At 44.8% G+C, this 26,505-nt stretch overlaps 1 protein-coding gene across 1 annotated transcript in view; it reads right to left on the reverse strand.

Annotated features, from left to right (window-relative positions):
- Nucleotides 1–671: 671 nt before the first annotated feature.
- LOC140360516 (actin-binding LIM protein 3-like) overlaps nucleotides 672–26,505 on the reverse strand; it is a 64,933-nt gene continuing 39,099 nt past the window's right edge. Inside the window, exons 13-23 of the mRNA XM_072445749.1 lie at nucleotides 25,394–25,486; nucleotides 19,364–19,411; nucleotides 14,135–14,266; nucleotides 12,995–13,059; nucleotides 12,779–12,917; nucleotides 5,539–5,574; nucleotides 4,781–4,830; nucleotides 4,167–4,233; nucleotides 4,081–4,088; nucleotides 1,881–1,961; nucleotides 672–824 (exon numbers count right to left, since the gene is read on the reverse strand). Coding sequence (XP_072301850.1) covers nucleotides 711–824; nucleotides 1,881–1,961; nucleotides 4,081–4,088; nucleotides 4,167–4,233; nucleotides 4,781–4,830; nucleotides 5,539–5,574; nucleotides 12,779–12,917; nucleotides 12,995–13,059; nucleotides 14,135–14,266; nucleotides 19,364–19,411; nucleotides 25,394–25,486 — 833 coding nt within the window. The 3' untranslated portion in view covers nucleotides 672–710. The remainder of the gene's footprint in view (nucleotides 825–1,880; nucleotides 1,962–4,080; nucleotides 4,089–4,166; nucleotides 4,234–4,780; nucleotides 4,831–5,538; nucleotides 5,575–12,778; nucleotides 12,918–12,994; nucleotides 13,060–14,134; nucleotides 14,267–19,363; nucleotides 19,412–25,393; nucleotides 25,487–26,505) is intronic.

The raw sequence follows: 26,505 nt of genomic DNA on the forward strand, positions 1-26,505 counted from the left end.
CACACACATATAGTAAAACAGATGGGTTGTTTTAGAATGGAGATGACTGCATAAGAATGTCCCTTTAACCAGTCTTTTGCTGTTAAAATGACAATAAGATACATATTGCACCTCAGAAATAGGCCTTGTCTAGGATAACAGTTGCATTTGGGGCTGCTTCGTCAAAGTATCAATATACATATCTGACTATAATAAGTTAAGTCTGAAATAAATTACAAAATAAAACATGTAACTTGCATTAGCATCATTGTATTACTACAAGATAAATAAATAAATCATTTGAACTATACAGTCGTACTCAAATAAAACGGAACAGTCAAACCATCAACAGTTTGACAATAGAAAACAACATTCAACAAAGCAAATATTTGTCCCTCTTTTTCACTATGATCAAAATGATACTTGTACTCGCCCAGTCACTGCCCTCTAGTGGTCACACGTTAAAATGCAGGTAAGTCCTCAAAAAAAATGCCATGTTGTGATTCCGGATGACTCATGCTTTACTCATCTCTGGCTCATCTTTGCCATCTTTCTGTTTAGTTTGAACACATTTCAGTTTGTCCACTCGTATATTGCATTAAAAGGTGCAAAAGAAAAGTGTGTCCCTTTGCTACTCCAGGGTCCAGAGAGTAGTTCTTTGTGTTTTGTTTTGTTTTGTTTTGTTTTGTTCCGCTGTCTGTGTGGGATTGGACGCTCGTAACTTGAGTTGTTCAGAAAAGCCGGACTTGCTTCTTGAGCTCGTTCTTCTTCCACTGAGCGAGGCGATCGAAGGCTGACATTGGCATCCCGAAAACCTGGTGGAACTCCTCTGGGGAGAGATGACGCTGGAACACACACAAGTTTCATTCATGTTACAAAAAACATCTGCAGGTTTATTTGTTTAATTATTTCTATGTATTTAAAGGATCAAATGCAGTGTCTACAATGTTAAATAAACACAAAGTCAAAGACTATTATTATTGCTAGTTCAATTAAGGGTAATAAAGAGAGTGGCATCAGGCAGGGCATCTGGTTTAAACCAAATCAATATGCTAATCACTGAACCCGACCAGAGGGAGGTGAACCAAGGAGGAGGAATCCAAAAGTAATAAGACTAGACAAAATATACATTAAGCTTATCAGGAGAGATGCTTTGTACCAGGGTGTAGCTCGAGCTCATTTTGATGTTATTTAGTCCCACTGAACTGTGCATGTTTTTAGTGGGAGGGGAAAGCGGAGTACCTGGAGGAAACCTGCGCGGACACAGGGAAAACATGGAAGCTTTACACAGAAAGGCCACATTGAAAATCGATCCAAGGACCTTCTTCCTGTGAAGCACTAACCACTTGGCTACCGTGCCGTTCTGATGAATTTAAATGTATAATATGGATAAATCTTTGTGATACTTTGGCCCGTAGGATTTGTTAGATAAGAGAGTGCTGTGTGAAATGGGGATGAGAGTGGGAAGGACAAGCAAGTGATTTCAGCAGAACTTGTAATATAATATTTAATGATTTATACATTGGATTTGTTTCTAATACATTTTAATGATTGAGTTCAAACATCCAAGTCTAAAGGAGAAAAGATGGCATCTAAATGCTTTAGGACATTCACATCAAAACTGGGACTAAACTATGACTAAAACTAAATCTGGACAAGCTAAGGACTAAATAGAGACTAAACTCCATATCAGGACTAATATGGTCTAAATTTAGTGCCAAATAACCTTCCATTAAACATAAACTCCTTGACTCATAGTGTTAGAAGGTGAATTTGCACCTGACTTGTTATTTCATATCCCTAAAACACAAAAATGTTACAGTCTTATTTCTGGTTGTCTTCTGAAGTAACCCAAATATACACTGAATAAAGCAAAATCCCTGTTTTAAGATGTGTATTACCTCTAGTCTGGCCCGGTCCACATCAGTGGGGAGGCGCTGCTCTCCTCTGACAGACACCACCAGAGCCTCATAGGGATAAATCTGACCCAGAGGGGGAGAAGAGGGAGAGATGAGGGAGAGATGAGGGAGAGAAGAAGAGGGAGAGCAGAGGGAGAGAAGAAGAGGGAGAAAAGAAGAGGGAGAGAAGAGGGAGAAAAGAGGGAGAGAAGAAGAGGGAGAGAAGAGGGAAAAAAGAGGGAGAAGAGTGAGAGAAGAGGGAGAGAAGAGGGAGAAAAGAGGGAGAGAAGAGGGAGAGAAGAGGGAGAAAAGAGGGAGAGAAGAAGAGGGAGAGAAGAGGGAAAAAAGAGGGAGAGAAGAGTGAGAGAAGAGGGAGAGAAGAGGGAGAAAAGAGGGAGAGAAGAAGAGGGAGAGAAGAGGGAAAAAAGAGGGAGAGAAGAGTGAGAGAAGAGGGAGAGAAGAGGGAGAAAAGAGGGAGAGAAGAGTGAGAGAAGAGGGAGAGAAGAGGGAGAAAAGAGGGAGAGAAGAAGAGGGAGAGAAGAGGGAAAAAAGAGGGAGAGAAGAGTGAGAGAAGAGGGAGAGAAGAGGGAGAAAAGAGGGAGAGAAGAGTGAGAGAAGAGGGAGAGAAGAGGGAGAAAAGAGGGAGAGAAGAAGAGGGAGAGAAGAGGGAAAAAAGAGGGAGAGAAGAGTGAGAGAAGAGGGAGAGAAGAGGGATAAAAGAGGGAGAGAAGAAGGAGAAAAGAGGGAGAGAAGAAGAGGGAGAAAAGAGGGAGAAAAGAGGGAGAAAAGAGGGAGAAAAGAGGGAGAAAAGAGGGAGCAGAGATGAAAACACATCACTCAAGTCTTTTAGAGCGCAGCCTTTGAAGCAAACGTCACTGTCAGCTTAGACCAGGCTGTTTCAGCACCATGGAGAGATATAGACACTACAGAGGCCATCAAAGGAGTGTGTCAGCCTCTACTGGCCACATGCTTTCATTACATCACCATGACAGAACTGATGAGGCTGTTTTATTGTGTTGAAAAAATCTAATGTTATGTAAGCTTTAGTTGTGATTCAAACGAGCTCTACGTCACGTCTCTGGTGCATGAGCTGTCTTTCCTTTGCCTGGAATGTTCCACTGTATGGCATTAACCAGGGGTGTCCAAACTTTTTTCACAGAGCAGAAGAGCCGCATTTTGAAACTTATATGGAGCAGAAGGCCACAAACAACCCGACAATGTTGAATTTGAAAGTGAATCATTCATGTGATTCAATGCGCCTCCACTCCATTTTAATAATAGGTTCTTATAACATCAAAATGCTTGAATGTTTCCAATTTTACAGAAAAAAAGTACTTCTTTTTGTTGTTTGGACCAACTTTGCGGAAGCTGGAGGGCCAACAAAAATTGGTCTGACGTCACATTTGGCCCCCGGGCCGTAGTTTGGACATGCCTGCATTAAACTTATCTCTACACAGACAAGCAGATGCAGCCCAAGTTACAGGTCATTTCTGTGGAGAGGCAACGCTCACAGGAAGAATGCATCTTTTTAAGTTTTATTTATTATTTTAGTCATAAAACACCTGTCTTTGAATAAATGTGGACTATTTCCAGGAAAAGCAACAGCACTTGACATCTGAAAAGTTACAGTGTAGCTTTAAACAAAGACAAACAAAGGCTTATATTTTGTTTTAACAGTGAGTTTCTTAATTCAACATATTTCCCACTTTAATCTTTGATGAGACTGAACCTGACATTACTTAAATCATTTATTGTCATTGATTGTCATTATTATTATTGTCATTATTGGGTTTAAGCTTTCTGTTATATGCAACATTTTTGGAGCTTTTCCTACTCAAACATATCTCTATTTTTAGATTGTTAATTGCTATGGCAACAGTCCTAATTTATCATCATTCTGAAACACATGAATGAACTTAAACCTACCAATCAGCTTTTGTTTGAGAAATGTATAGGGCTTGTTATAAAGCTGTTCAAACAGCTTGTTAAACCTAAATATAGTCATTTAAAGATGCCCCATTGAACTCTCACTTTAAGCTGCTTTACATGACAAAGCGCTGCTGCACAGTCGGAGGCCTTTGTGAACTTTTGCTCAAATCCTTTGCTTCAGAAGTGACATGACAAGCCTCTTTATGGAAAACAATGGCATTTTCGTACAAAACCAAGGCAGGAACAGTTCATCAGCGTTGGCACAGCGCCTTACCTTATACTCTGAAAAAGAAACAAAAAAGACTATTAAGTAAAGCAAACCATAAGGAATCGTGGATTTGAATAGCACAATAGCCTCACCTCTAATCTGCCAGTTCACTGCATTACTGCTGTCGTACTGGTAATAATCTGTAGCGCCACCTGCAGGCTGAAAAGAGCAGGCCATTATAACAGAGCGGATAAGGGAATGTTTGGGCTGTTTTTAAATACGAGGATGGTAAAGGATATGGGAAAGGATGTGGTAACTTTGCACTTATTGTAAAATTGTAGAAATATTAGTCTTTTACAGCTATTAATATTTTAAACTTTAGCTACTGAGTTTAAGCGGCTCAAAAGACAGGGTTTGACGGAGAATGAAATATTTCCCTCATATAAACAAATGTATTGGCTATGCATGTACTTCTGTTTTGTAAAGAAGTTGGGTGCTAGGTTTACTGACAGATTTTTGGTTTTCTGCCTTTAGAAACTAGGTCTTGGCCATATTATGTCGGGAAAGAAAATCAAAACTGTATGAAAATCAATACATCGCTGATAATCTTGTGAGGATATGCAACATTTAAAAAATCCACATTGAAATGAATATACAAGATAAACAGATGATGAGCCTAATTTGTCCCCATAAAATGAAAGACAGTGAAGTGATAATGACCCAGAGCATTGTGGGTTTTACGTTTTAAATCTGTTACAGCTCTCACCTTTTTGACTCCATTTCTTCTGTAGTCTGGCAGTGAAGATGACTTGTAGTCTAAAAGAGCAAATGCACAAAACAGCACATAAAACAATATTTCCTCATATATTGTTAGTTCATAATCATAATCTAAAAATGTTCCAATGATGCTCACGATACTGTCAGACCTCTACTCTTTTATCTGCATTATTTTAGCTATGTTTTTATTTAACAAACATGTATTTATACCACTTGGCCAGAAGAGGTCAGCAAAGTATCTCATGTTTCTAAGTGGTTCATATTTCACTATTTCTGCTTTGTATGTTACTGTTTATGGCTTCATTACCACTCTCTTTGCCCTCCTCTGTTACACCCTCTCCTCTCCCTTTCTCCCCCTCTCGTCTCGTCTGTAGTGAAGGGAATTACATTTCACTGGTGTCAAGGACGAGAGAAACGGCATGATGTGGCAGAAAAACCGGGGGAGCTGCTCTGGAGTGGTCCAAGCTCAGTGAGATTTTGAAATGGGGTCATGAGCACTTACACACAAGAACGTGGTCAAGACGTTGTTTTGAACTGAATGAATTAGGACAACTGGTCGTGTAATCCAAGGAGAAAGCAATTTGGCTGGTTAGATAAACTAGAAACAGCATTTGACTTTTGAACCCTCAGTTTAATTTCTTAGTATTTCACCAAATTGTTCAGTATAAAAGTCAGAATTATAAAAAGCAACAACACTGTGAAACGCTGTAGGAAATGTCCACTTTTAATCTGGACCAAAACACTCACCGTTATCAGTGATGGCGAGGGACCGGGGCAGGGGCGCTGCAGGCGGGATTAGAAGAAGGTATGAAAAGAGGAATTAGTCAAATGGTAGACACGCAGAGAGAACGACATGTGGCAATTTTGATTCTCAAAAACAGAGCCACGAGGTTGGGCTTTCATCCAACTCTCCTCTGTATCCACACGTCTCACACCATCAACACTAAAATCCTTCTACAATCGTCCTTTTTCCCATAATTCACTGTTTCTCCACGCTAAACAGTGGCTCGTGCTGCCCCTGTGTCCCTATAGCAACACGCTCTGATTGGCAGCTACATTTTCCTCAGTTTGTCCAGTGGCGGCTGTGGCTACATACGTTTAGCTTCACACAAGTAAGAAGTGAACTAATAAGGGTCAACTGTACTTTGAGAAACTGGTAAAGAGTTAATTTCAAGTTGTTATGGCATAAAACACAAAGCAAGATCTATAAAGTGTCTGGCATATGTTTTTTTTTTGGCCTTTTTGTCCCACGTGTTCAAGGTATAAACATGTCAAATATGTTCCAAATAAGTCTTTTTTAAATAAACGTCCATTGTTATTTGAGCCTTGACACTTGGTTCATTCCGTTTCTTTGTGATTTTCCTGCTGCCAGAAGCACATTCCAAAAGTATCCATCTATTATGTCCATTGCCGGAGTTTTATGTCCCAGAATGTTGTAAATAATTCCCAGTGCTTTAATAATCCTCAGACGTTGTTGGCATTTTGTCCAGTGATGCCCTCAAAATAACTGCCCATCCTATGTGCATGAATAATGAATAATTTAGGCTGCAACGGTCCATTGGAATATTCAGTTTGAAGGCATATTATTGAGTCATAAAAAGTCATGAGTGTTTGTGCCTCTTCTTTATGGTGTCCAAGCAGCCGCATATTTAACAGTAATATAATAATCCAAAGTATGAACCATATGTTTAGTGAAAGTGAATTAAAATGTGACATATGTTAGGGGACATGTATAAAACATCAGTGGAGTGAAATTACACCCACAGTGGCGTTGATGATTACCATCCCGACCAACATCCCATGAAAAATACAAGAGCAGGCGCTTCCTCTGAACCGCTCAGGCAGAAAATAACCATAATGCAATGCTTTAATACTCTCCTCATACACATGCAACGACGCCGTATTGACCGACAAGTCGAACGCTTGAGTCCATTTTTGCCATAAATGTAAAGGTTAAACAGCTTTTTTTCCAAGTCTACGATAATGTCTTTAGTTCTATATATTTGTTTTTATTTCTCCATATTTCTGAGCAGGCTAGAGCATAATAAGTGCTACAATTACAGGTTAATCTCCTGTATTCTTTTATCCAATCAAAATCAAAGCCAATCTTGATGCAATTACGAGGTCCAATGTATTAATCCAATTATAAAAACATGAATGGTTAGATTCATGCTGCTAACGAGGACCATTTATCATTTGTCTATATTCTACATTATATATTGGTAGTTTATTTCAAGCTTATGGTAGAAAATATGACTTTCCCCTCCAGTTTGTGATGCACAGACCCGTGTTTGCATTATACGGTGCTATTGTTCATCTGTACATGTGTCATCCGCAGACACAAACACACTCACTCAGGGCTCAATGAGGACGAAGGACTGTTCATATAATATATACAGAAGATTTGGCTTTAGAGCATTTTCATGTCGAGATGATCGCTTTATTATGTGCTGTAAATATTCTAAGCATAGGATTATTATGGGTTCGGTCCCACTGCAAAAACAGCTGATACAATAATATATTATCAGCCTCACCCTTCTCTCTCTCTCCCTCATTCTTCCCCCTCTCTCTCTCCCTCATTCTTCCCCCCTCTCTCTCTCCCTCATTCTTCCCCTTCTCTCTCTCTCCCTCATTCTTCCCCTTCTCTCTCTCTCCCTCATTCTTCTCCTCTCTCTCTCCCTCATTCTTCCCCCCCTCTCTCTCTCCCTCATTCTTCCCCTTCTCTCTCTCTCCCTCATTCTTCCCCTTCTCTCTCTCTCCCTCATTCTTCCCCCTCTCTCTCTCTCCTTCATTCTTCCCCTTCTCTCTCTCTCCCTCATTCTTCCCCTTCTCTCTCTCTCCCTCATTCTTCCCCTTCTCTCTCTCTCCCTCATTCTTCCCCCTTCTTTCTCTCCCTCATTCTTCCCCTTCTCTCTCTCCCTCATTCTTCCCCTTCTCTCTCTCTCCCTCATTCTTCCCCCTTCTCTCTCTCCCTCATTATTCCCCCTTCTCTCTCTCTCCCTCATTCTTCCCCTTCTCTCTCTCTCCCTCATTCTTCCCCCTCTCTCTCTCTCCTTCATTCTTCCCCTTCTCTCTCTCTCCCTCATTCTTCCCCTTCTCTCTCTCTCCCTCATTCTTCCCCTTCTCTCTCTCTCCCTCATTCTTCCCCCTTCTCTCTCTCCCTCATTCTTCCCCTTCTCTCTCTCTCCCTCATTCTTCCCCCTTCTCTCTCTCCCTCATTATTCCCCCTTCTCTCTCTCTCCCTCATTCTTCCCCCTCTCACTCTCTCTCCCTCATTCTTCCCCTTCTCTCTCTCTCCCTCATTCTTCCCCTTCTCTCTCTCTCCCTCATTCTTCCCCTTCTCTCTCTCTCCCTCATTCTTCCCCCTTCTCTCTCTCTCCCTCATTCTTCCCCCTCTCAGTCTCTCTCCCTCATTCTTCCCCTTCTCTCTCTCTCCCTCATTCTTCCCCCCATCTCTCTCCCTCATTCTTCCCCCTCTCACTCTCTCTCCCTCATTCTTCCCCTTCTCTCTCTCTCCCACATTCTTCCCCCTCTCTCTCTCTCCCTCATTCTTCTCCTCTCTCTCTCCCTCATTCTTCCCCTTCTCTCTCTCTCCCACATTCTTCCCCCTCTCTCTCTCTCCCTCATTCTTCCCCCTCTCTCTCTCTCCTTCATTCTTCCCCTTCTCTCTCTCTCCCTCATTCTTCCCCCTCTCTCTCTCTCCTTCATTCTTCCCCTTCTCTCTCTCTCCCTCATTCTTCCCCTTCTCTCTCTCTCCCTCATTCTTCCCCCTTCTCTCTCTCTCCCTCTTTCTTCCCCTTCTCTCTCTCTCCCTCATTCTTCCCCCTCTCTCTCTCTCTCTCCCTCATTCTTCCCCATCTCTCTCTCTCCCTCATTCTTCCCCTTCTTTCTCTCTCCCTCATTCTTCCCCCTTCTCTCTCTCTCCCTCTTTCTTCCCCTTCTCTCTCTCTCCCTCATTCTTCCCCCTCTCTCTCTCTCCCTCATTCTTCCCCTTCTCTCTCTCTCCCTCATTCTTCCCCCTCTCTCTCCCTCATTCTTCCCCCTCTCTCTCCCTCATTCTTCCCCTTCTCTCTCTCTCCCTCTCTCTCTCTCCCTCATTCTTCCCCCCCTCTCTCTCCCTCATTATTCCCCCTTCTCTCTCTCTCCCTCATTCTTCCCCCTCTCACTCTCTCTCCCTCATTCTTCCCCTTCTCTCTCTCTCCCTCATTCTTCCCCTTCTCTCTCTCTCCCTCATTCTTCCCCTTCTCTCTCTCTCCCTCATTCTTCCCCCTTCTCTCTCTCTCCCTCATTCTTCCCCCTCTCAGTCTCTCTCCCTCATTCTTCCCCTTCTCTCTCTCTCCCTCATTCTTCCCCCCATCTCTCTCCCTCATTCTTCCCCCTCTCACTCTCTCTCCCTCATTCTTCCCCTTCTCTCTCTCTCCCACATTCTTCCCCCTCTCTCTCTCTCCCTCATTCTTCTCCTCTCTCTCTCCCTCATTCTTCCCCTTCTCTCTCTCTCCCACATTCTTCCCCCTCTCTCTCTCTCCCTCATTCTTCCCCCTCTCTCTCTCTCCTTCATTCTTCCCCTTCTCTCTCTCTCCCTCATTCTTCCCCCTCTCTCTCTCTCCCTCATTCTTCCCCTTCTCTCTCTCTCCCTCTCTCTCTCTCCCTCATTCTTCCCCCCCTCTCTCTCCCTCATTCTTCCCCCTTCTCTCTCTCTCCCTCATTCTTCCCCCTTCTCTCTCTCTCCCTCATTCTTCCCCTTCTCTCTCTCTCCCTCATTCTTCCCCTTCTCTCTCTCCCTCATTCTTCCCCCTTCTCTCTCTCTCCCTCATTCTTCCCCTTCTCTCTCTCTCCCTCATTCTTCCCCCTTCTTTCTCTCCCTCATTCTTCCCCCTTCTTTCTCTCCCTCATTCTTCCCCTTCTCTCTCTCCCTCATTCTTCCCCCTTCTCTCTCTCTCCCTCATTCTTCCCCTTCTCTCTCTCTCCCTCATTCTTCCCCCTTCTCTCTCTCTCCCTCATTCTTCCCCCCATCTCTCTCCCTCATTCTTCCCCCTCTCACTCTCTCTCCCTCATTCTTACCCTTCTCTCTCTCTCCCTCATTCTTCCCCTTCTCTCTCTCTCCCTCATTCTTCCCCCTTCTCTCTCTCTCCCTCTTTCTTCCCCTTCTCTCTCTCTCCCTCATTCTTCCCCCTCTCTCTCTCTCTCTCCCTCATTCTTCCCCATCTCTCTCTCTCCCTCATTCTTCCCCTTCTTTCTCTCTCCCTCATTCTTCCCCCTTCTCTCTCTCTCCCTCATTCTTCCCCCTCTCTCTCTCTCCCTCATTCTTCCCCTTCTCTCTCTCTCCCTCATTCTTCCCCCTCTCTCTCCCTCATTCTTCCCCCTCTCTCTCCCTCATTCTTCCCCTTCTCTCTCTCTCCCTCTCTCTCTCTCCCTCATTCTTCCCCTTCTCTCTCTCTCCCTCATTCTTCCCCCCTCTTTCTCCCTCATTCTTACCCTTCTCTCTCTCTCCTTCATTCTTCCCCTTCTCTCTTTCTCCCTCATTCTTCCCCTTCTCTCTCTCTCCTTCATTCTTCCCCTTCTCTCTCTCTCCCTCATTCTTCCCCCTTCTCTCTCTCTCCCTCATTCTTCCCCCCTCTCTCTCCCTCATTCTTACCCTTCTCTCTCTCTCCTTCATTCTTCCCCTTCTCTCTCTCTCCCTCATTCTCCCCCCCTCTCTCTCCCTCATTCTTCCCCCTTCTCTCTCTCTCCCTTATTCTTCCCCCCCTCTCTCTCCCTCATTCTTCCCCCTTCTCTCTCTCTCCCTCATTCTTCCCCCTTCTCTCTCTCTCCCTCATTCTTCCCCTTCTCTCTCTCTCCCTCATTCTTCCCCTTCTCTCTCTCCCTCATTCTTCCCCTTCTCTCTCTCTCCCTCATTCTTCCCCTTCTCTCTCTCTCCCTCATTCTTCCCCCTTCTTTCTCTCCCTCATTCTTCCCCCTTCTTTCTCTCCCTCATTCTTCCCCTTCTCTCTCTCCCTCATTCTTCCCCCTTCTCTCTCTCTCCCTCATTCTTCCCCTTCTCTCTCTCTCCCTCATTCTTCCCCCTTCTCTCTCTCTCCCTCATTCTTCCCCCCATCTCTCTCCCTCATTCTTCCCCCTCTCACTCTCTCTCCCTCATTCTTCCCCTTCTCTCTCTCTCCCTCATTCTTCCCCTTCTCTCTCTCTCCCTCATTCTTCCCCTTCTCTCTCTCTCCCTCATTCTTCCCCCTTCTCTCTCTCTCCCTCATTCTTCCCCCCATCTCTCTCCCTCATTCTTCCCCCTCTCACTCTCTCTCCCTCATTCTTCCCCTTCTCTCTCTCTCCCTCATTCTTCCCCTTCTCTCTCTCTCCCTCATTCTTCCCCCTCTCACTCTCTCTTCTTCCGTCTGACCTCGGGCATCGTACTGGCCCAAACCCTAATTTACCTCCAAATCGACCACATGCATCTCCCTCTACCTCGCCCCAAATCGCTTCTGCCTCCCAGGCCTTCCGCCTCCTTGATTTCTAATAGTCGTTCTTCAGGTTCATCGCCTTTGTTCCCATTTGACCTCCACCTAAATACTTTCTTCTGCACCGCTCCGTGTCTAAAGCTTTTAAGCCAAAAGGTGCACGTGCTGAATACAATGAGAAGTGGATCAATGAAGGAGTTAATGCAAGACCAGGTGGAAACTATCCCAGCGACTGCAGACGATCCTCATGATCACAAGGTCATGAAACGTCTTCTGGAACAATGGGGAAAAAAACATCCAGAAAATGGGTTTAAACATTTGATCCAGTCCAAACCCTGAAGTGCAACGTTTGCCTGTGACGAGGTGTTCATATGTTTATTACTGCATGTCATGAGGATTTGTAGCAACCGAGAAGATGAAGAGAAATAGAATAAAGAATGAACTGAAAATGTCATTAACTGAAAATGAAAATGTAAAATATAAAGAAACAATATGTGCCTTAGTTCTTGTTGTCTTCTTTTTATTCATTTTTTCGTCTCTTGTTCCCTCTGTAGTTGTGTTCTGTTTTTTGTGTTTATTGTTCTATGATATAAAATCAAAAAAATAAATAAATACACACATATATAAAGATGCAAATCTTATTCACATTTTATCTTATTCTCTCATTTGTTCAATTATTCTATTTGTTTAATGAAGTATATACACTACACAATCAACTGAGGAATTGAGATGAATTTCGAGATACAGTAAATATTATTATCTCCATGAGTTTAAAAAAAAAATACTAAATGATTTGTGACATACAGTTTTGCTATTTTGTTGCTTGTTTAGAGAAACGAAACGTGTTTATGCAAAATATGTGACTTATTCAATATTTTGATGAAAATGTGTGTATTTCATATAAAGTTTGTGCAGGTTGCAGTTGTTAAGATATATTTGGCTCATTAAAAATAAGGATATATCGCAGATTATTATGTGCCTGTATCGATTATCGCAAGCATTACAAAATCTTTATATATTTCTATCATAATCTATGAGTTGTGTGCCAAATCGTTAGCGACTCTGATTCCCAGACCTAATACACACTTTGGGTACATTTTGGTACTGTCACTGTTCAATATTAACTGCAGTGTTCTTCTTAAACATAAAATACGTTTACATTATGTGCATCTATATTTCCTTAAGTGGATGCAATGGATCGTATGGATTCTACAGCAAACACTAAATCCAACACTATTGATGTTTTAGTAATAAAGGTAATTCCTGAAGTACTGATTTATGAAGGCATGCGTCCAATTTTAATAACTGTTTGCCTAAAATCCATGAAAGTAAATTACATTGCGTTACTGCACTCAAGTCAACAAATAACAACACAGGAAACGATAAGCAACGGCAGTAAAAACAGCACACTTTCACGTTTACATGGCTCTGGAGAAATTTCACACTCTAAATGACGTCTTACACCGTTTTACAAGAGCTTTACGCCAATAAATCCGACGAATATAATTACATTCATCTCCAGTGAGTGATTTGAGTCTTACGTCCGTTTAAGGAAGCGTAGCCCGCGTTGCTGAGCGCCTCCTTGCTGCCGCATCGAGAACTGCGCCTGCTGCTCCACTGGTCATTGTCGTGGGCGGAGCGGGCCTTCATCTCCTCCTTCAGGATCATACGCCCAATCGTCTGAGCAAAAAAATGATAATATGGATGTAGAGCATTCAGTGCGGTTGAATATAAATGTACAGAAAGGATCGTCTTACTCTGTTGACGTTGTGATTCCAGCCGTCGTCATCTCCTCCAGCTGAAAATCTTCTTAATCTGGAAACTGGAAAAGAACAGAAACGAGACGGAAAAAGTGCAGTTTAAGCGCGACTGAAAACCAAAAGCTTAAACAGTAAAGAATGACAAAACTCCTGTGCATTGTGGGTAAGGCCACAGTTATTTTATGACTTGGTTTACGGATCCGCCGCACTTAGATTATTGATTTCTACAATATAAATAAAACAAATTATTATCAATTTTTTTTATAAAGTACCGCCGACAACGCAAAATAGCATTAAATGAAATATAAAAAGCGGTATTAAGTCAAAAGATAAGATCGCGTGAAGCAATTTTTCGCCAAAAGTCTGCGTGAGTCTGGGACGAAGCGGCTCCGCAAATACACATTTTAAACCCATTTACCACATTTTCTCCAGCGCGTTTTGCCGTGACTGCACATTTAGAAGCGTCTGTTCAACCGATGCAAAACACACTAAATCTACTGTTACACTCACCTGCCCGCCGCGTCTCCCCCCCTCCTCCCGTGGTGCGTTTTGGAAGGAAGAAAAAATCTTTTGAAATTGAAATTATATTTATATTTCGCCCGCCTGTTCAATATATTTCATTTAAAAATCCGTAAACCAGGTAATGAAATAACTGCGGCCTAATGTATAGGAATAATAAACACACGTTGATTCCCTGACAGCTGAGGACAAAATGAACTAAGATAATGCACAATTTACACTCTTCAACTTGTATATTGTTCTGAATCTAAGGCCATTATCTTTACAAAAGCAATGGGCGAAGTCATTTCAAATTCATATAATGCAGACGTCGTTCACATAAGCTTTGGGGCAATAGTTACATTTTATAACGTACTGTAAGAGTTGTTAGAGTATGATGTGTTGACAGAAATTACAACATGCACAAATAAACAACTATTTTATCCACACCTAAACCGATGCAAAGCGTAATTAAACCATCTATAACAGCAAGTTTGAACTATCGCTGCAATGTAAGGTGTGATAATGTATTCTGTGGGGCGCAGTCTAATTAACATACTGAGGCAATCATTAAGATACTGATGGTTGTTGAGAAAGTGTTGGATGTTGTGTGCGTTTATTAAAAATGGGCCTCTTTACCTTTGGGTGAGCCGGTGTAGGGGAAGTAGTTGGACTCGGGATGATAGATGTTGTTGCCGTTGGAAGCGGAGAGGCGACCGGAGTTCAGGAGGTTTTCGTTTGTCTTGCAGCCTGTCACATACAAACACCGGGCTGCAGGAAACAAAGGGAACAAGGCCGGTTTATAAACCTCACAAGCCCCACAACATTCTTTTTGCAAAACCAGAGAGAGATCAGACATAAATTAAAAAAAAGTAGAAATCCAACAAATCATAAAAAGAGAAGGAAGAAAAAATGATGGCAGAGGAAACCCAAAGAGAAAGTCCCATTTTGTCCAAACTCTGTCAAATTTCTCCATTTTCATGTCAAGTTCGAATGTAATTTTTTACACTGAACTTTTGACGTTGTTGACGAACGAACCTCGTATGAAATATCTGGAGCAAAGAAGATGTGCTCGCCTTTGTACTGGAGGTCTCCTTTAACCCTGGAGGTTTCCTTTAACCCTGGAGGTCTCCTTTAACCCTGGAGGTCTCCTTTAACCCTGGAGGTCTGCTTTAACCCTGGAGGTCTCCTTTAACCCTGGAGGTCTGCTTTAACCCTGGAGGTCTCCTTTAACCCTGGAGGTCTCCTTTAACCCTGGAGGTCTGCTTTAACCCTGGAGGTCTCCTTTAACCCTGTAGGTCTCCTTTAACCCTGGAGGTTTCCTTTAACCCTGGAGGTCTGCTTTAACCCTGGAGGTCTCCTTTAACCCTGTAGGTCTGCTTTAACCCTGTAGGTCTGCTTTAACCCTGTAGGTCTCCTTTAACCCTGGAGGTCTGCTTTAACCCTGGAGGTCTCCTTTAACCCTGGAGGTTTCCTTTAACCCTGGAGGTCTGCTTTAACCCTGGAGGTCTCCTTTAACCCTGTAGGTCTCCTTTAACCCTGGAGGTCTGCTTTAACCCTGTAGGTCTCCTTTAACCCTGGAGGTCTGCTTTAACCCTGAAGGTCTGCTTTAACCCTGGAGGTTTCCTTTAACCCTGGAGGTCTGCTTTAACCCTGGAGGTCTCCTTTAACCCTGGAGGTCTGCTTTAACCCTGGAGGTCTCCTTTAACCCTGGAGGTCTGCTTTAACCCTGGAGGTCTGCTTTAACCCTGGAGGTCTGCTTTAACCCTGGAGGTCTGCTTTAACCCTGGAGGTCTGCTTTAACCCTGGAGGTCTCCTTTAACCCTGGAGGTCTGCTTTAACCCTGGAGGTCTGCTTTAACCCTGGAGGTCTGCTTTAACCCTGGAGGTCTGCTTTAATCCTGGAGGTCTCCTTTAACCCCGAAGGTCTGCTTTAACCCTGGAGGTCTCCTTTAACCCCGAAGGTCTGCTTTAACCCTGGAGGTCTGCTTTAACCCTGGAGGTCTGCTTTAACCCTGGAGGTCTGCTTTAACCCCGGAGGTCTCCTTTAACCCTGGAGGTCTGCTTTAACCCTGGAGGTCTGCTTTAACCCTGGAGGTCTGCTTTAACCCTGGAGGTCTCCTTTAACCCTGGAGGTCTCCTTTAACCCTGGAGGTCTGCTTTAACCCTGGAGGTCTCCTTTAACCCTGGAGGTCTCCTTTAACCCTGGAGGTCTGCTTTAACCCTGGAGGTCTCCTTTAACCCTGGAGGTCTCCTTTAACCCTGGAGGTCTGCTTTAACCCTGGAGGTCTGCTTTAACCCTGGAGGTCTGCTTTAACCCTGGAGGTCTCCTTTAACCCTGGAGGTCTCCTTTAACCCTGGAGGTCTGCTTTAACCCTGGAGGTCTGCTTTAACCCTGGAGGTCTCCTTTAACCCTGGAGGTCTGCTTTAACCCTGGAGGTCTGCTTTAACCCTGGAGGTCTCCTTTAACCCTGGAGGTCTGCTTTAACCCTGGAGGTCTGCTTTAACCCTGGAGGTCTGCTTTAACCCTGGAGGTCTCCTTTAACCCTTGCGTCAGGACACATTCCTATCAGGCCTCGTAGTTTATCCAGACAAAGTGCTCTTTCGATTGTGATGTGAGGGACTTCAACTCCTGAGCCATCAAGGAGCTCAAGAATAATCTCCAAAAAGCTTTCTTTATCCTTTCCTTCTTCTCCTTCTTCGACGTCCACAAGCCTCATGTCGATGTGATCTGGACCCCAAACCCAGGATCTTGAGCAATAACTGACGATTTGTTCTATTCTCTCCCCCTTCTGATACAAAGAAGTGGAAACCGGAAGTCCCCCACAATGTTCTTATGTGTCTTTATGCATTTTATAGTTTACTTTAACAAGCAGAAATTACACGCACAAAAGTATAAATTCACATTGTAAAAGTAAACAAGTCGCATTTACATATTTTAACCATTGCACACTCAAAGCACTTTACATTATTGATCCATTCAAACGCACATTTATACAAAGTAATTGCAGATGGTGAAGGCGAGATGGGATATGTGTCTTGCACAAAGACACAACAACAGTAAAACAGTGGCGGAAGCAGGGATTGAACCACCAGCCTTCTGCTTCTGAGCTACAGCCACTTGTTTTTGGTGATTAGTTTAGCCCAATAAAGACATAATAATAAAGAGTAATTTAGTTGAGAGTCTCTGAACAAACGTAACATTTACAATTGAAAAGGTGTAAAAAGCTGAGTGCATTTACTGTTCTAACTCCTTGTGACGGTCAAACATGTTCATTGACAAGACAGGATGGACTTATTTGTTACTTACAGACAAGGTTTAGTGCACAGCAGCAGAAGACAGCAAAGGAAAGAGGAGAGGAAACATGTCAAATACAAGAAAACAAAAGTGCCACAATCAGGTCAAAGTGTTGTGAAGACGTGAGTGGCTTTGAGCTTTGACGTCAAGAGAAAAGTCAGACTCAGACAGGAGACTCCGCTCTGAAGGAGGGAGGTAATATGGGAGGAAACACAGCAACAGGAAGCCAAATATAACCTGTATCGTCACGAAGGCTGTGCATGAGCAAAATAAAGACTTTCTATGGGGTTTAAAGTGACGTTTTTCTACCTCGTGTAAAATTAGGCCATGTCAGAAGAGCTTGCTTCACCTGTCATTGACATTTTATGACATAAAAGGCTACAAACATAAACTAACAGGCAAACACTAAGGCTATGTAGTTTAAAAAGCACTCTGTAACCTTTATGTTGAAGGGTCCACCACCTGCTTGGCCTGGAATAGTGGCTTTAACCTCGTCCCTCTCTATGAAGACAATCATGTTTTTGATGGTAAATTAAGCCATAAAAACACTTAAAAATAAATAGAATACAAGATATACAATTGTAATGCCATGGGGAACATTCGTTTTTTTCTGAGTCTCTTAATGGGAAACACTTATAGTATAGTTCACCCTTAAAACCTAGGACCTTTAACAAATAAATCATCTCTTTTTCACGCGGACAGTTGGATCAATACAGAAAGTGCCACAGTAAAAGCAGCACACAAACAGTCTCTGACAAAGTTCTGATCTAACCCATTACGTCCGCAAATGTCCTCTGTTACCCCCTGATTATGCCACTTGGCTCTGTATGAAAAGTGCCCAAAGTGTGATTTATGCAGCGGGATTCAGATTGAGCTCGATCCGAGGAGATGGAGAGAGAGAGCGAGGGGCTTGTCAGCAGTTTGAGCTCAGGGTAAATCAGTGGGGGGCTGTATAACTCCGCCTCATCTGACGGACGGGACAGATATACGAGCCGCTCCGTTTAACTTTAGCTTTACACTTATTAAGAGCGGGACGGTGTCATTGTTTAAAATCAATGGCATTATCTGATGTGTCCTGAGCTCGGTAAACAGGCCGCTATTGTCGAGGATTGAAAACTGCACTGAGCATGAACATAATCTTCATTAAGCTGCAGTGTCTTTCGTCAATGTCAGGACTTCTGGTCAAATTCGTCGTGATTTTGTGTTCAAACTAGTAATGCACAAAGTGATGCATGAAGAGGCGGTGCATCAAAAACACGGTATGCAAGATTTCATTATCAAATGTATTTTATGTATTTTTTATGTTTATTCTAAAAGGCTGCAATAAAGAGCAGTCTAAAAATGAAAACCAACGTGCAGTGTGATCGTTCAAATAATGGTATAAAGCGCTGAACTTCAACAACCACATTTAGGCTGAGTTCTGGGTTTAGTCACGTTCAAATTGTGACTAAATTGTGCCTAACCCCAGAGCTAAACCAGGACTAGAACGCGACAAAAAACAGTCGACATTGCAACCAAACTGGGCTCAAACCAGGACCAAACCAGTGCAAGTGTGAGCGTCATTTTAGAACATTGCGGATGGATGATGAGGATGAACACAACACATATCAAGATGGTAAAAGCATATTAAGCCCTGAAGAGATCACAAGTTTGGTGACAGAGAGAAGACTTTTAAAAACGTGGAGGATCAGCAGGTGTCGCAGACAGTTTGAGTTTGATAAAGCTCTTTGAGAAAACTAAACATATCACAACTCCAGCTACGTTTTCCACCATGAAACGACATCAGAACGCGATTAAACATTAAGATCCTGATGTCATGCTGCCTTTTCAACATTTCATTTGCTCGACTGTGTTCAAGAGGAGAGGGACGTTTTGGGACGAGGCGGGGAGGACGAGGCGCTGCTTGACTTCCCGCTCAGGACAAGGTTTTGGAGCTGCATCGAGATGAGCCAAGACCTTCTGCGTAACTGCCCATTAACAAGGCAAACATAAAACTGCACCACAGCAGCAGCAGCAGCAGCAGCACTTTCATGCACGAATGAGAGCCAATCACACAGATTTCCAGTGACTGTGACTGTATTACTGTAGTTTAAGTACTGCCGTGCCAGCCACAAATACACTCTTTTACAATACTTTTGAACACTTTCCTGTCTTCATGATTTCTGATGAGAGTAATTACCAAAAAATGAAAAATAATAACAGAGGAATGAGATACACCACAGATTTCTGCAGAACCAACAAGCAAATCACTAAATTCTGTTTATTTGAAGCTAAAGAGGATCTAGATACTGTTCTGAATGTAACACAAATATTGGCGATTTGTTTGGTCCCAGACATTTACTAGATGATTGATGTTCTGAGCGCCCTCTCTAGGTATTGTTCTTTGTTTGTACTTTTTCAAAAATAAAAAAAATGATTCAATGGAACGATAGATACACAAATACCGTAATACCGTTCTATAGTTTTCTTTTTATACAAAACACACTCAATATTCAAATTTTGCATATCTTCAAGGTAACTTTATTATCATTTTGTATATATAGTCTACTTCACACATCTGCTTTGACTGACCTTGTCGCTTATAGATGGGCGGTTTCCTGTAGATGTTGTCCTCAGAAGCTGAAAGAAAAAGTCATTGTGAAACAGAAAGAATAACGTCTTGTCATTTGTTCCCTCCTCACAAATTAGCTGCATAGATTACTGCCATAAAGCTGACAGTGAGGGTAATAAAATACTACGCCAGGAACAGTTTATGCATCTTAAAGAGCAGCGCAGGAGCCTAATATACAGTAAACATGAGTGCAAAGATAGAGCAGGAGACGGGAGGAAAGAATGAAAAAGGGCTGCACAATATCAGACAAATGTGAAGTATTTGAGTGCTACGTTAAGTATTACAATAACGCAATTAATGTAACTCTTAAACTCAGTCTACAGTTATAATATAATGACTTGATTTGCTTTTCAAACTGTGTCAAAATAAAATCTTAGACTAATGTTAAACCAATGTGAACACAAGGCAGAACAAAAAATCTGTACCTTTTCAAAATAAAAAAAACATATTGTTGTCAAATTAAGATTCATGTTCATTCTTTTCTGGTGATATGGATATTGTATTAACAACATTTAGAATATTATTAATTGTTAAACAGTGTGCAGCCCTAATGGATATATAAAGGAAATGAAAATGAAAAAACATCAAGACAGAGAGAGCAAAACTGGGCAGGAGAGTGACTATTCATTTCCCTTCATAAAATGGCAGATAATTCAGCAATTTATTCCAGAAAATGGTACACTGGTTTCAAAAAATTGTAATGTCCTGGTAGTATAAAAAGCTGAGTGAAAAAGCAAACAATGCTAAGATGCTAAACTTATAGTGTGACTAAACTCCTAAACTCGGCCTACAATGACAGTCCAAACGAGCTGTTAAACTGGACCGAGCCTGGAGGACTAAAGGGGGCAGTGAAGGGGGCAGTGAAGGGGGCAGTGAAGGGGGCAGTGAAGGGGGCAGTGAAGGGAGCAGTGAAGGGGGCAGTGAAGGGAGCAGTGAAGGGGGCAGTGAAGGGGGCAGTGAAGGGGGCAGTGAAGGGGGGAGTGAAGGGGGCAGTGAAGGGAGCAGTGAAGGGGGCAGTGAAGGGAGCAGTGAAGGGAGCAGTGAAGGGGGCAGTGAAGGGAGCAGTGAAGGGAGCAGTGAAGGGGGCAGTGAAGGGGGCAGTGAAGGGAGCAGTGAAGGGGGGAGTGAAGGGGGCAGTGAAGGGGGCAGTGAAGGGAGCAGTGAAGGGAGCAGTGAAGGGAGCAGTGAAGAGAGCAGTGAAGGGGGCAGTGATGGGGGCAGTGAAGGGGGCAGTGAAGGGGGTAGTGAAGGGGGCAGTGAAGGGGGCAGTGAAGGGGGTAGTGAAGGGGGCAGTGAAGGGGGCAGTGAAGGGAGCAGTGAAGGGGGCAGTGAAGGGAGCAGTGAAGGGAGCAGTGAAGGGGGCAGTGAAGGGAGCAGTGAAGGGGGCAGTGAAGGGAGCAGTGAAGGGGGGAGTGAGGGGGGGCAGTGAAGGGAGCAGTGAAGGGGGCAGTGAAGGGAGCAGTGAAGGGAGCAGTGAAGGGGGGAGTGAAGGGGGCAGTGAAGGGAGCAGTGAAGGGGGGAGTGAAGGGGGCAGTGAAGGGGGCAGTGAAGGGAGCAGTGAAGGGGGCAGTGAAGGGGGCAGTGAAGGGAGCAGTGAAGGGAGCAGTGAAGGGAGCAGTGAAGGGGGCAGTGATGGGGGCAGTGAAGGGGGCAGTGAAGGGAGCAGTGAAGGGGGCAGTGAAGGGGGCAGTGAATGGGGCAGTGAAGGGAGCAGTGAAGGGGGCAGTGAAGGGAGCAGTGAAGGGGGCAGTGATGGGGGCAGTGAAGGGAGCAGTGAAGGGGGCAGTGAAGGGGGTAGTGAAGGGGGCAGTGAAGGGGGAGTGAAGGGAGCAGTGAAGGGGGCAGTGAAGGGGGCAGTGAAGGGAGCAGTGAAGGGAGCAGTGAAGGGAGCAGTGAAGGGGGCAGTGATGGGGGCAGTGAAGGGAGCAGTGAAGGGGGCAGTGAAGGGGGCAGTGAAGGGAGCAGTGAAGGGGGCAGTGAAGGGAGCAGTGAAGGGGGGAGTGAAGGGGGCAGTGAAGGGGGCAGTGAAGGGAGCAGTGAAGGGGGCAGTGAAGGGAGCAGTGAAGGGAGCAGTGAAGGGGGCAGTGAAGGGAGCAGTGAAGGGGGGAGTGAAGGGGGCAGTGAAGGGGGCAGTGAAGGGGGCAGTGAAGGGAGCAGTGAAGGGAGCAGTGAAGGGGGCAGTGAAGGGGGCAGTGAAGGGGGCAGTGAAGGGAGCAGTGAAGGGGGCAGTGAAGGGAGCAGTGAAGGGGGCAGTGAAGGGGGCAGTGAATGGGGCAGTGAAGGGAGCAGTGAAGGGGGCAGTGAAGGGAGCAGTGAAGGGGGCAGTGATGGGGGCAGTGAAGGGAGCAGTGAAGGGGGCAGTGAAGGGGGTAGTGAAGGGGGCAGTGAAGGGGGGAGTGAAGGGAGCAGTGAAGGGGGCAGTGAAGGGGGCAGTGAAGGGAGCAGTGAAGGGAGCAGTGAAGGGAGCAGTGAAGGGGGCAGTGATGGGGGCAGTGAAGGGGGCAGTGAAGGGGGTAGTGAAGGGGGCAGTGAAGGGAGCAGTGAAGGGGGCAGTGAAGGGAGCAGTGAATGGAGCAGTGAATGGAGCAGTGAAGGGGGCAGTGAAGGGGGCAGTGAAGGGAGCAGTGAAGGGGGCAGTGAAGGGAGCAGTGAAGGGGGGAGTGAAGGGGGCAGTGAAGGGGGCAGTGAAGGGAGCAGTGAAGGGGGCAGTGAAGGGAGCAGTGAAGGGAGCAGTGAAGGGGGCAGTGAAGGGAGCAGTGAAGGGGGGAGTGAAGGGGGCAGTGAAGGGGGCAGTGAAGGGAGCAGTGAAGGGAGCAGTGAATGGGGCAGTGAAGGGAGCAGTGAAGGGGGCAGTGAAGGGAGCAGTGAAGGGGGCAGTGATGGGGGCAGTGAAGGGAGCAGTGAAGGGGGCAGTGAAGGGGGCAGTGAAGGGGGGAGTGAAGGGAGCAGTGAAGGGGGCAGTGAAGGGAGCAGTGAAGGGGGCAGTGATGGGGGCAGTGAAGGGAGCAGTGAAGGGGGCAGTGAAGGGGGTAGTGAAGGGGGCAGTGAAGGGGGGAGTGAAGGGAGCAGTGAAGGGGGCAGTAAAGGGGGCAGTGAAGGGAGCAGTGAAGGGGGCAGTGAAGGGAGCAGTGAAGGGAGCAGTGAAGGGGGCAGTGAAGGGGGCAGTGAAGGGGGGAGTGAAGGGAGCAGTGAAGGGGGGAGTGAAGGGGGCAGTGAAGGGGGCAGTGAAGGGAGCAGTGAAGGGGGCAGTGAAGGGAGCAGTGAAGGGAGCAGTGAAGGGGGCAGTGAAGGGGGCAGTGAAGGGGGCAGTGAAGGGAGCAGTGAAGGGGGCAGTGAAGGGAGCAGTGAAGGGAGCAGTGAAGGGGGCAGTGAAGGGGGGAGTGATGGGGGTAGTGAAGGGGGCAGTGATGGGGGCAGTGAAGGGAGCAGTGAAGGGGGCAGTGAAGGGAGCAGTGAAGGGAGCAGTGAAGGGGGCAGTGAAGGGAGCAGTGAAGGGGGCAGTGAAGGCGGCAGTGAAGGGGGGAGTGAAGGGGGTAGAGAAGGGGGCAGTGAAGGGGGGAGTGAAGGGAGCAGTGAAGGGAGCAGTGAAGAGGGCAGTGAAGGGGGCAGTGAAGGGGGTAGTGGAGGGGGCAGTGAAGGGGGCAGTGAAGGGGGCAGTGAAGGGGGCAGTGAAGGGGGCAGTGAAGGGAGCAGTGAAGGGGGTAGTGAAGGGGGCAGTGAAGGGGGTAGTGAAGGGGGCAGTGAAGGGGGGAGTGAAGGCAGCAGTGAAGGGGGCAGTGAAGGGAGCAGTGAAGGGGGCAGTGAAGGGGGCAGTGAAGGGGGCAGTGAAGGGGGTAGTGAAGGGGGCAGTGAAGGGGGCAGTGAAGGGGGCAGTGAAGGGAGCAGTGAAGGGAGCAGTGAAGGGGGCAGTGAAGGGGGCAGTGAAGGGAGCAGTGAAGGGGGCAGTGAAGGGAGCAGTGAAGGGGGCAGTGAAGGGAGCAGTGAAGGGAGCAGTGAAGGGGGCAGTGAAGGGGGCAGTGAAGGGAGCAGTGAAGGGAGCAGTGAAGGGGGTAGTGAAGGGGGGAGTGATGGGGGCAGTGAAGGGAGCAGTGAAGGGAGCAGTGAAGGGGGTAGTGAAGGGGGCAGTGAAGGGAGCAGTGAAGGGGGTAGTGAAGGGGGGAGTGATGGGGGCAGTGAAGGGAGCAGTGAAGGGGGTAGTGAAGGGGGGAGTGATGGGGGCAGTGAAGGGAGCAGTGAAGGGAGCAGTGAAGGGGGTAGTGAAGGGGGGAGTGATGGGGGCAGTGAAGGGAGCAGTGAAGGGAGCAGTGAAGGGGGCAGTGAAGGGAGCAGTGAAGGGAGCAGTGAAGGGGGCAGTGAAGGGGGCAGTGAAGGGAGCAGTGAAGGGAGCAGTGAAGGGGGTAGTGAAGGGGGGAGTGATGGGGGCAGTGAAGGGAGCAGTGAAGGGAGCAGTGAAGGGGGTAGTGAAGGGGGGAGTGATGGGGGCAGTGAAGGGAGCAGTGAAGGGGGGAGTAAAGGGGGGAGTGAAGGGGGAGGAGAGCTGTTTGACCCGCTTATCAGAGGAGTGTGACGTCACAGGCCGCTTAAAAGGCAGTGGCAGAATTCTACCATTAATTGCAGCTCAACCTTGTTATTTTGAACCACAAAGCTGCAAATGAACCCAGTTTGCGCTAAAATGGAAACTTGACCAATATTAGAAGGCAATGCTATTAAAACAACGCAAAGTTTAGTTAAAGAGTACATTCTGTGTCAAGTACCACTTTAATATTGAATGGGTCTTGGGTTGTTTGTATTTAGCGCTGGGATGCAGAGGATGAGGTGAGATGGGAGAGTCGATTCACCATGGCAACGCTGAATGCCGAAACTCTCCTACGCAACAGTTTCAGAAGCTGCGTTGCTAATCACTTATTTGTTTTGTGCAACTCATACACTCTTTAATAATCGTATATCTACAGTTCTTGACTGCTTAACTAGTTTGTTCTTGAGACACCAATGTGTTCTTTTTATTTTTTTATTTGACAAAATGAACATTATTTTAACTGAGATGGAAAAATGATGAGTTGTGCGAGCAGGAGGAGCTGGTAAAGAGTTTGTGCCGAGTTTAAATGAAAACAGGACGTTGTTGGAAGAGAAACTGACTGATGTAACTAAGTAATCAGGTGTCTTTTAGTTTAGAATAAATACTGGGAAATACTCAAATAAATAAACATGTACAATAGGCTCCTCCCCTCTGAAAATTAATGCTAAATCTCATTGGAAGTTTCCTGGTTAATTACAGGCAAAAAAAAAAGAACTAATTGATAAGTTACTTATTAGGTAAATATGCAGAATACATGTATATGCATGATCTCAATAATTAAGCTCATTAGACAAATAAAGTAAAATAAGGAGTTACTATCAGCATCAATGAAATCTGCACTGACCTTTTAAAAATATGCGTATAAACATAATATATATATCATGAGTTAGCTTTAAAATCTTAGAAGAGACTCATTCTGTCAGATTCATTAATGCCAATGATTAGTATTAGATCTATGAAGGGTCAAACTCCCAATTCATAAAACTAATGATTGTTGAACTGGTGAACTTGGTAATAACATAAATGTAATGAAATTAAAAAAGACAACTTGATAAATTTGGATGACACATACACAAAAAATCACTTAGAAATGTATGTTATATTATTTATGCCACATTTATTTTTCCACTAAATAAACTACTACAACAAAGTAATAAAAACATAACTGTTTTACATGAACAGTTTTGATTACATCTTGATTTTTGTGACATTTACTTTAACCAAGTTCAGTATTTCCTCTAAACAGTTTAATTATATCCACTTTTACCATATGGATTTGGTTTAAACTAAAACTGGACTAGACCAATACTAAACCACTGAACCAGAGTTGAACCCTTCATACAGATGGAGTTAGTCTGTGTTAGTACTGTGTATATCAGTAGTAGTATCAGTACTTCACACCTCATATTCGTACCTGGCACATGGAAATGCCGGGGGGTGGGGTGGATGCAGGTGGTGCTGACTCTGGGCACTGGCTCAGTGTTAGAGGGAGAGCTCCTGCCACTTCCTGCTCAGTGGCCAATCACAGCGAGAGAAACCACAGCATGAGCACACTGACAGTAACAGAGGGGGCGGGGCATTTTCACCAAGCTCAAGTTCAACTATTAACAAGACAAAAATGAATACCTTGATGTTTTGTGGATTCTTCCAATCAGAGAAATCTGGTCATGTTTTGCAACATTGTGACTATTTTATCATCATAGTACTTACAGTACTTACAGTACTTAAGATAAGAGAAGACAAGCCTTTATCTATCCCACAATGGGGAAATTCCAGTACTTACATTACTTACAGTACTTACATGCTAATGTTAGCGAGCAGCCGTAATGAACACAATGGCAGAAATGTCTGATACCTCAGATGTCAGAATCAGAGTCACATTATGTGTGTTCGAGGCAACCGCAGTTGTGATTGTGGGCGTTACAAAAAGAAATTTAATTGGAAAAATAAATCCGTTTAAATAATATGTGTCTTTTTAAGTTCATGTATAAAACGTTTAGCCTTGATTGTTTGAACAATTTAAATAGCCTTCGACCATTTTGAATCAAAACCAAAGTGTTCTGTTGACGACAGAAGAGCTGTAACAGTGAAAGTAGAACGCAGCTGGCTCACACCTGATACTACAACAGGTACTGCATATACAACAGGTACTGCATACATAGTAGTGTCTTTCTTCATTGGTTCATTTTAATCATGGGTTTTCAGAATGATGGAGCGATTCAAAACAACTAACTACTTCTTTTGAATAGGAAAAAGTCAGAAAACTGCACATATGAGTGTATTTATTGACTATTGAAAGTATTTTAACTGTCAAGTTTGTTTATTTCTTTGTATTTGTTGGATATGTGTTTACAACGTGAACCTGTTATACACATCACACGTGTTTGTTGTTGAACTAAAGCACTTTGAGTTGTCAGCGTACTTTATGAAAGGTGCTCAACAAATAAACTCGACTTAACATGACGGCTCATTTTTGTCATTTCTCTTTATTCGTGGATCATCATAGACGGAGCGGAGCAATTGAAG

The sequence above is a fragment of the Eucyclogobius newberryi genome, unplaced genomic scaffold (assembly GCF_026437365.1).
Source record: "Eucyclogobius newberryi isolate DKJ021-1_F unplaced genomic scaffold, fEucNew1.0.hap1 SCAF_15, whole genome shotgun sequence".
Lineage (NCBI taxonomy): Eukaryota > Metazoa > Chordata > Actinopteri > Gobiiformes > Gobiidae > Eucyclogobius > Eucyclogobius newberryi.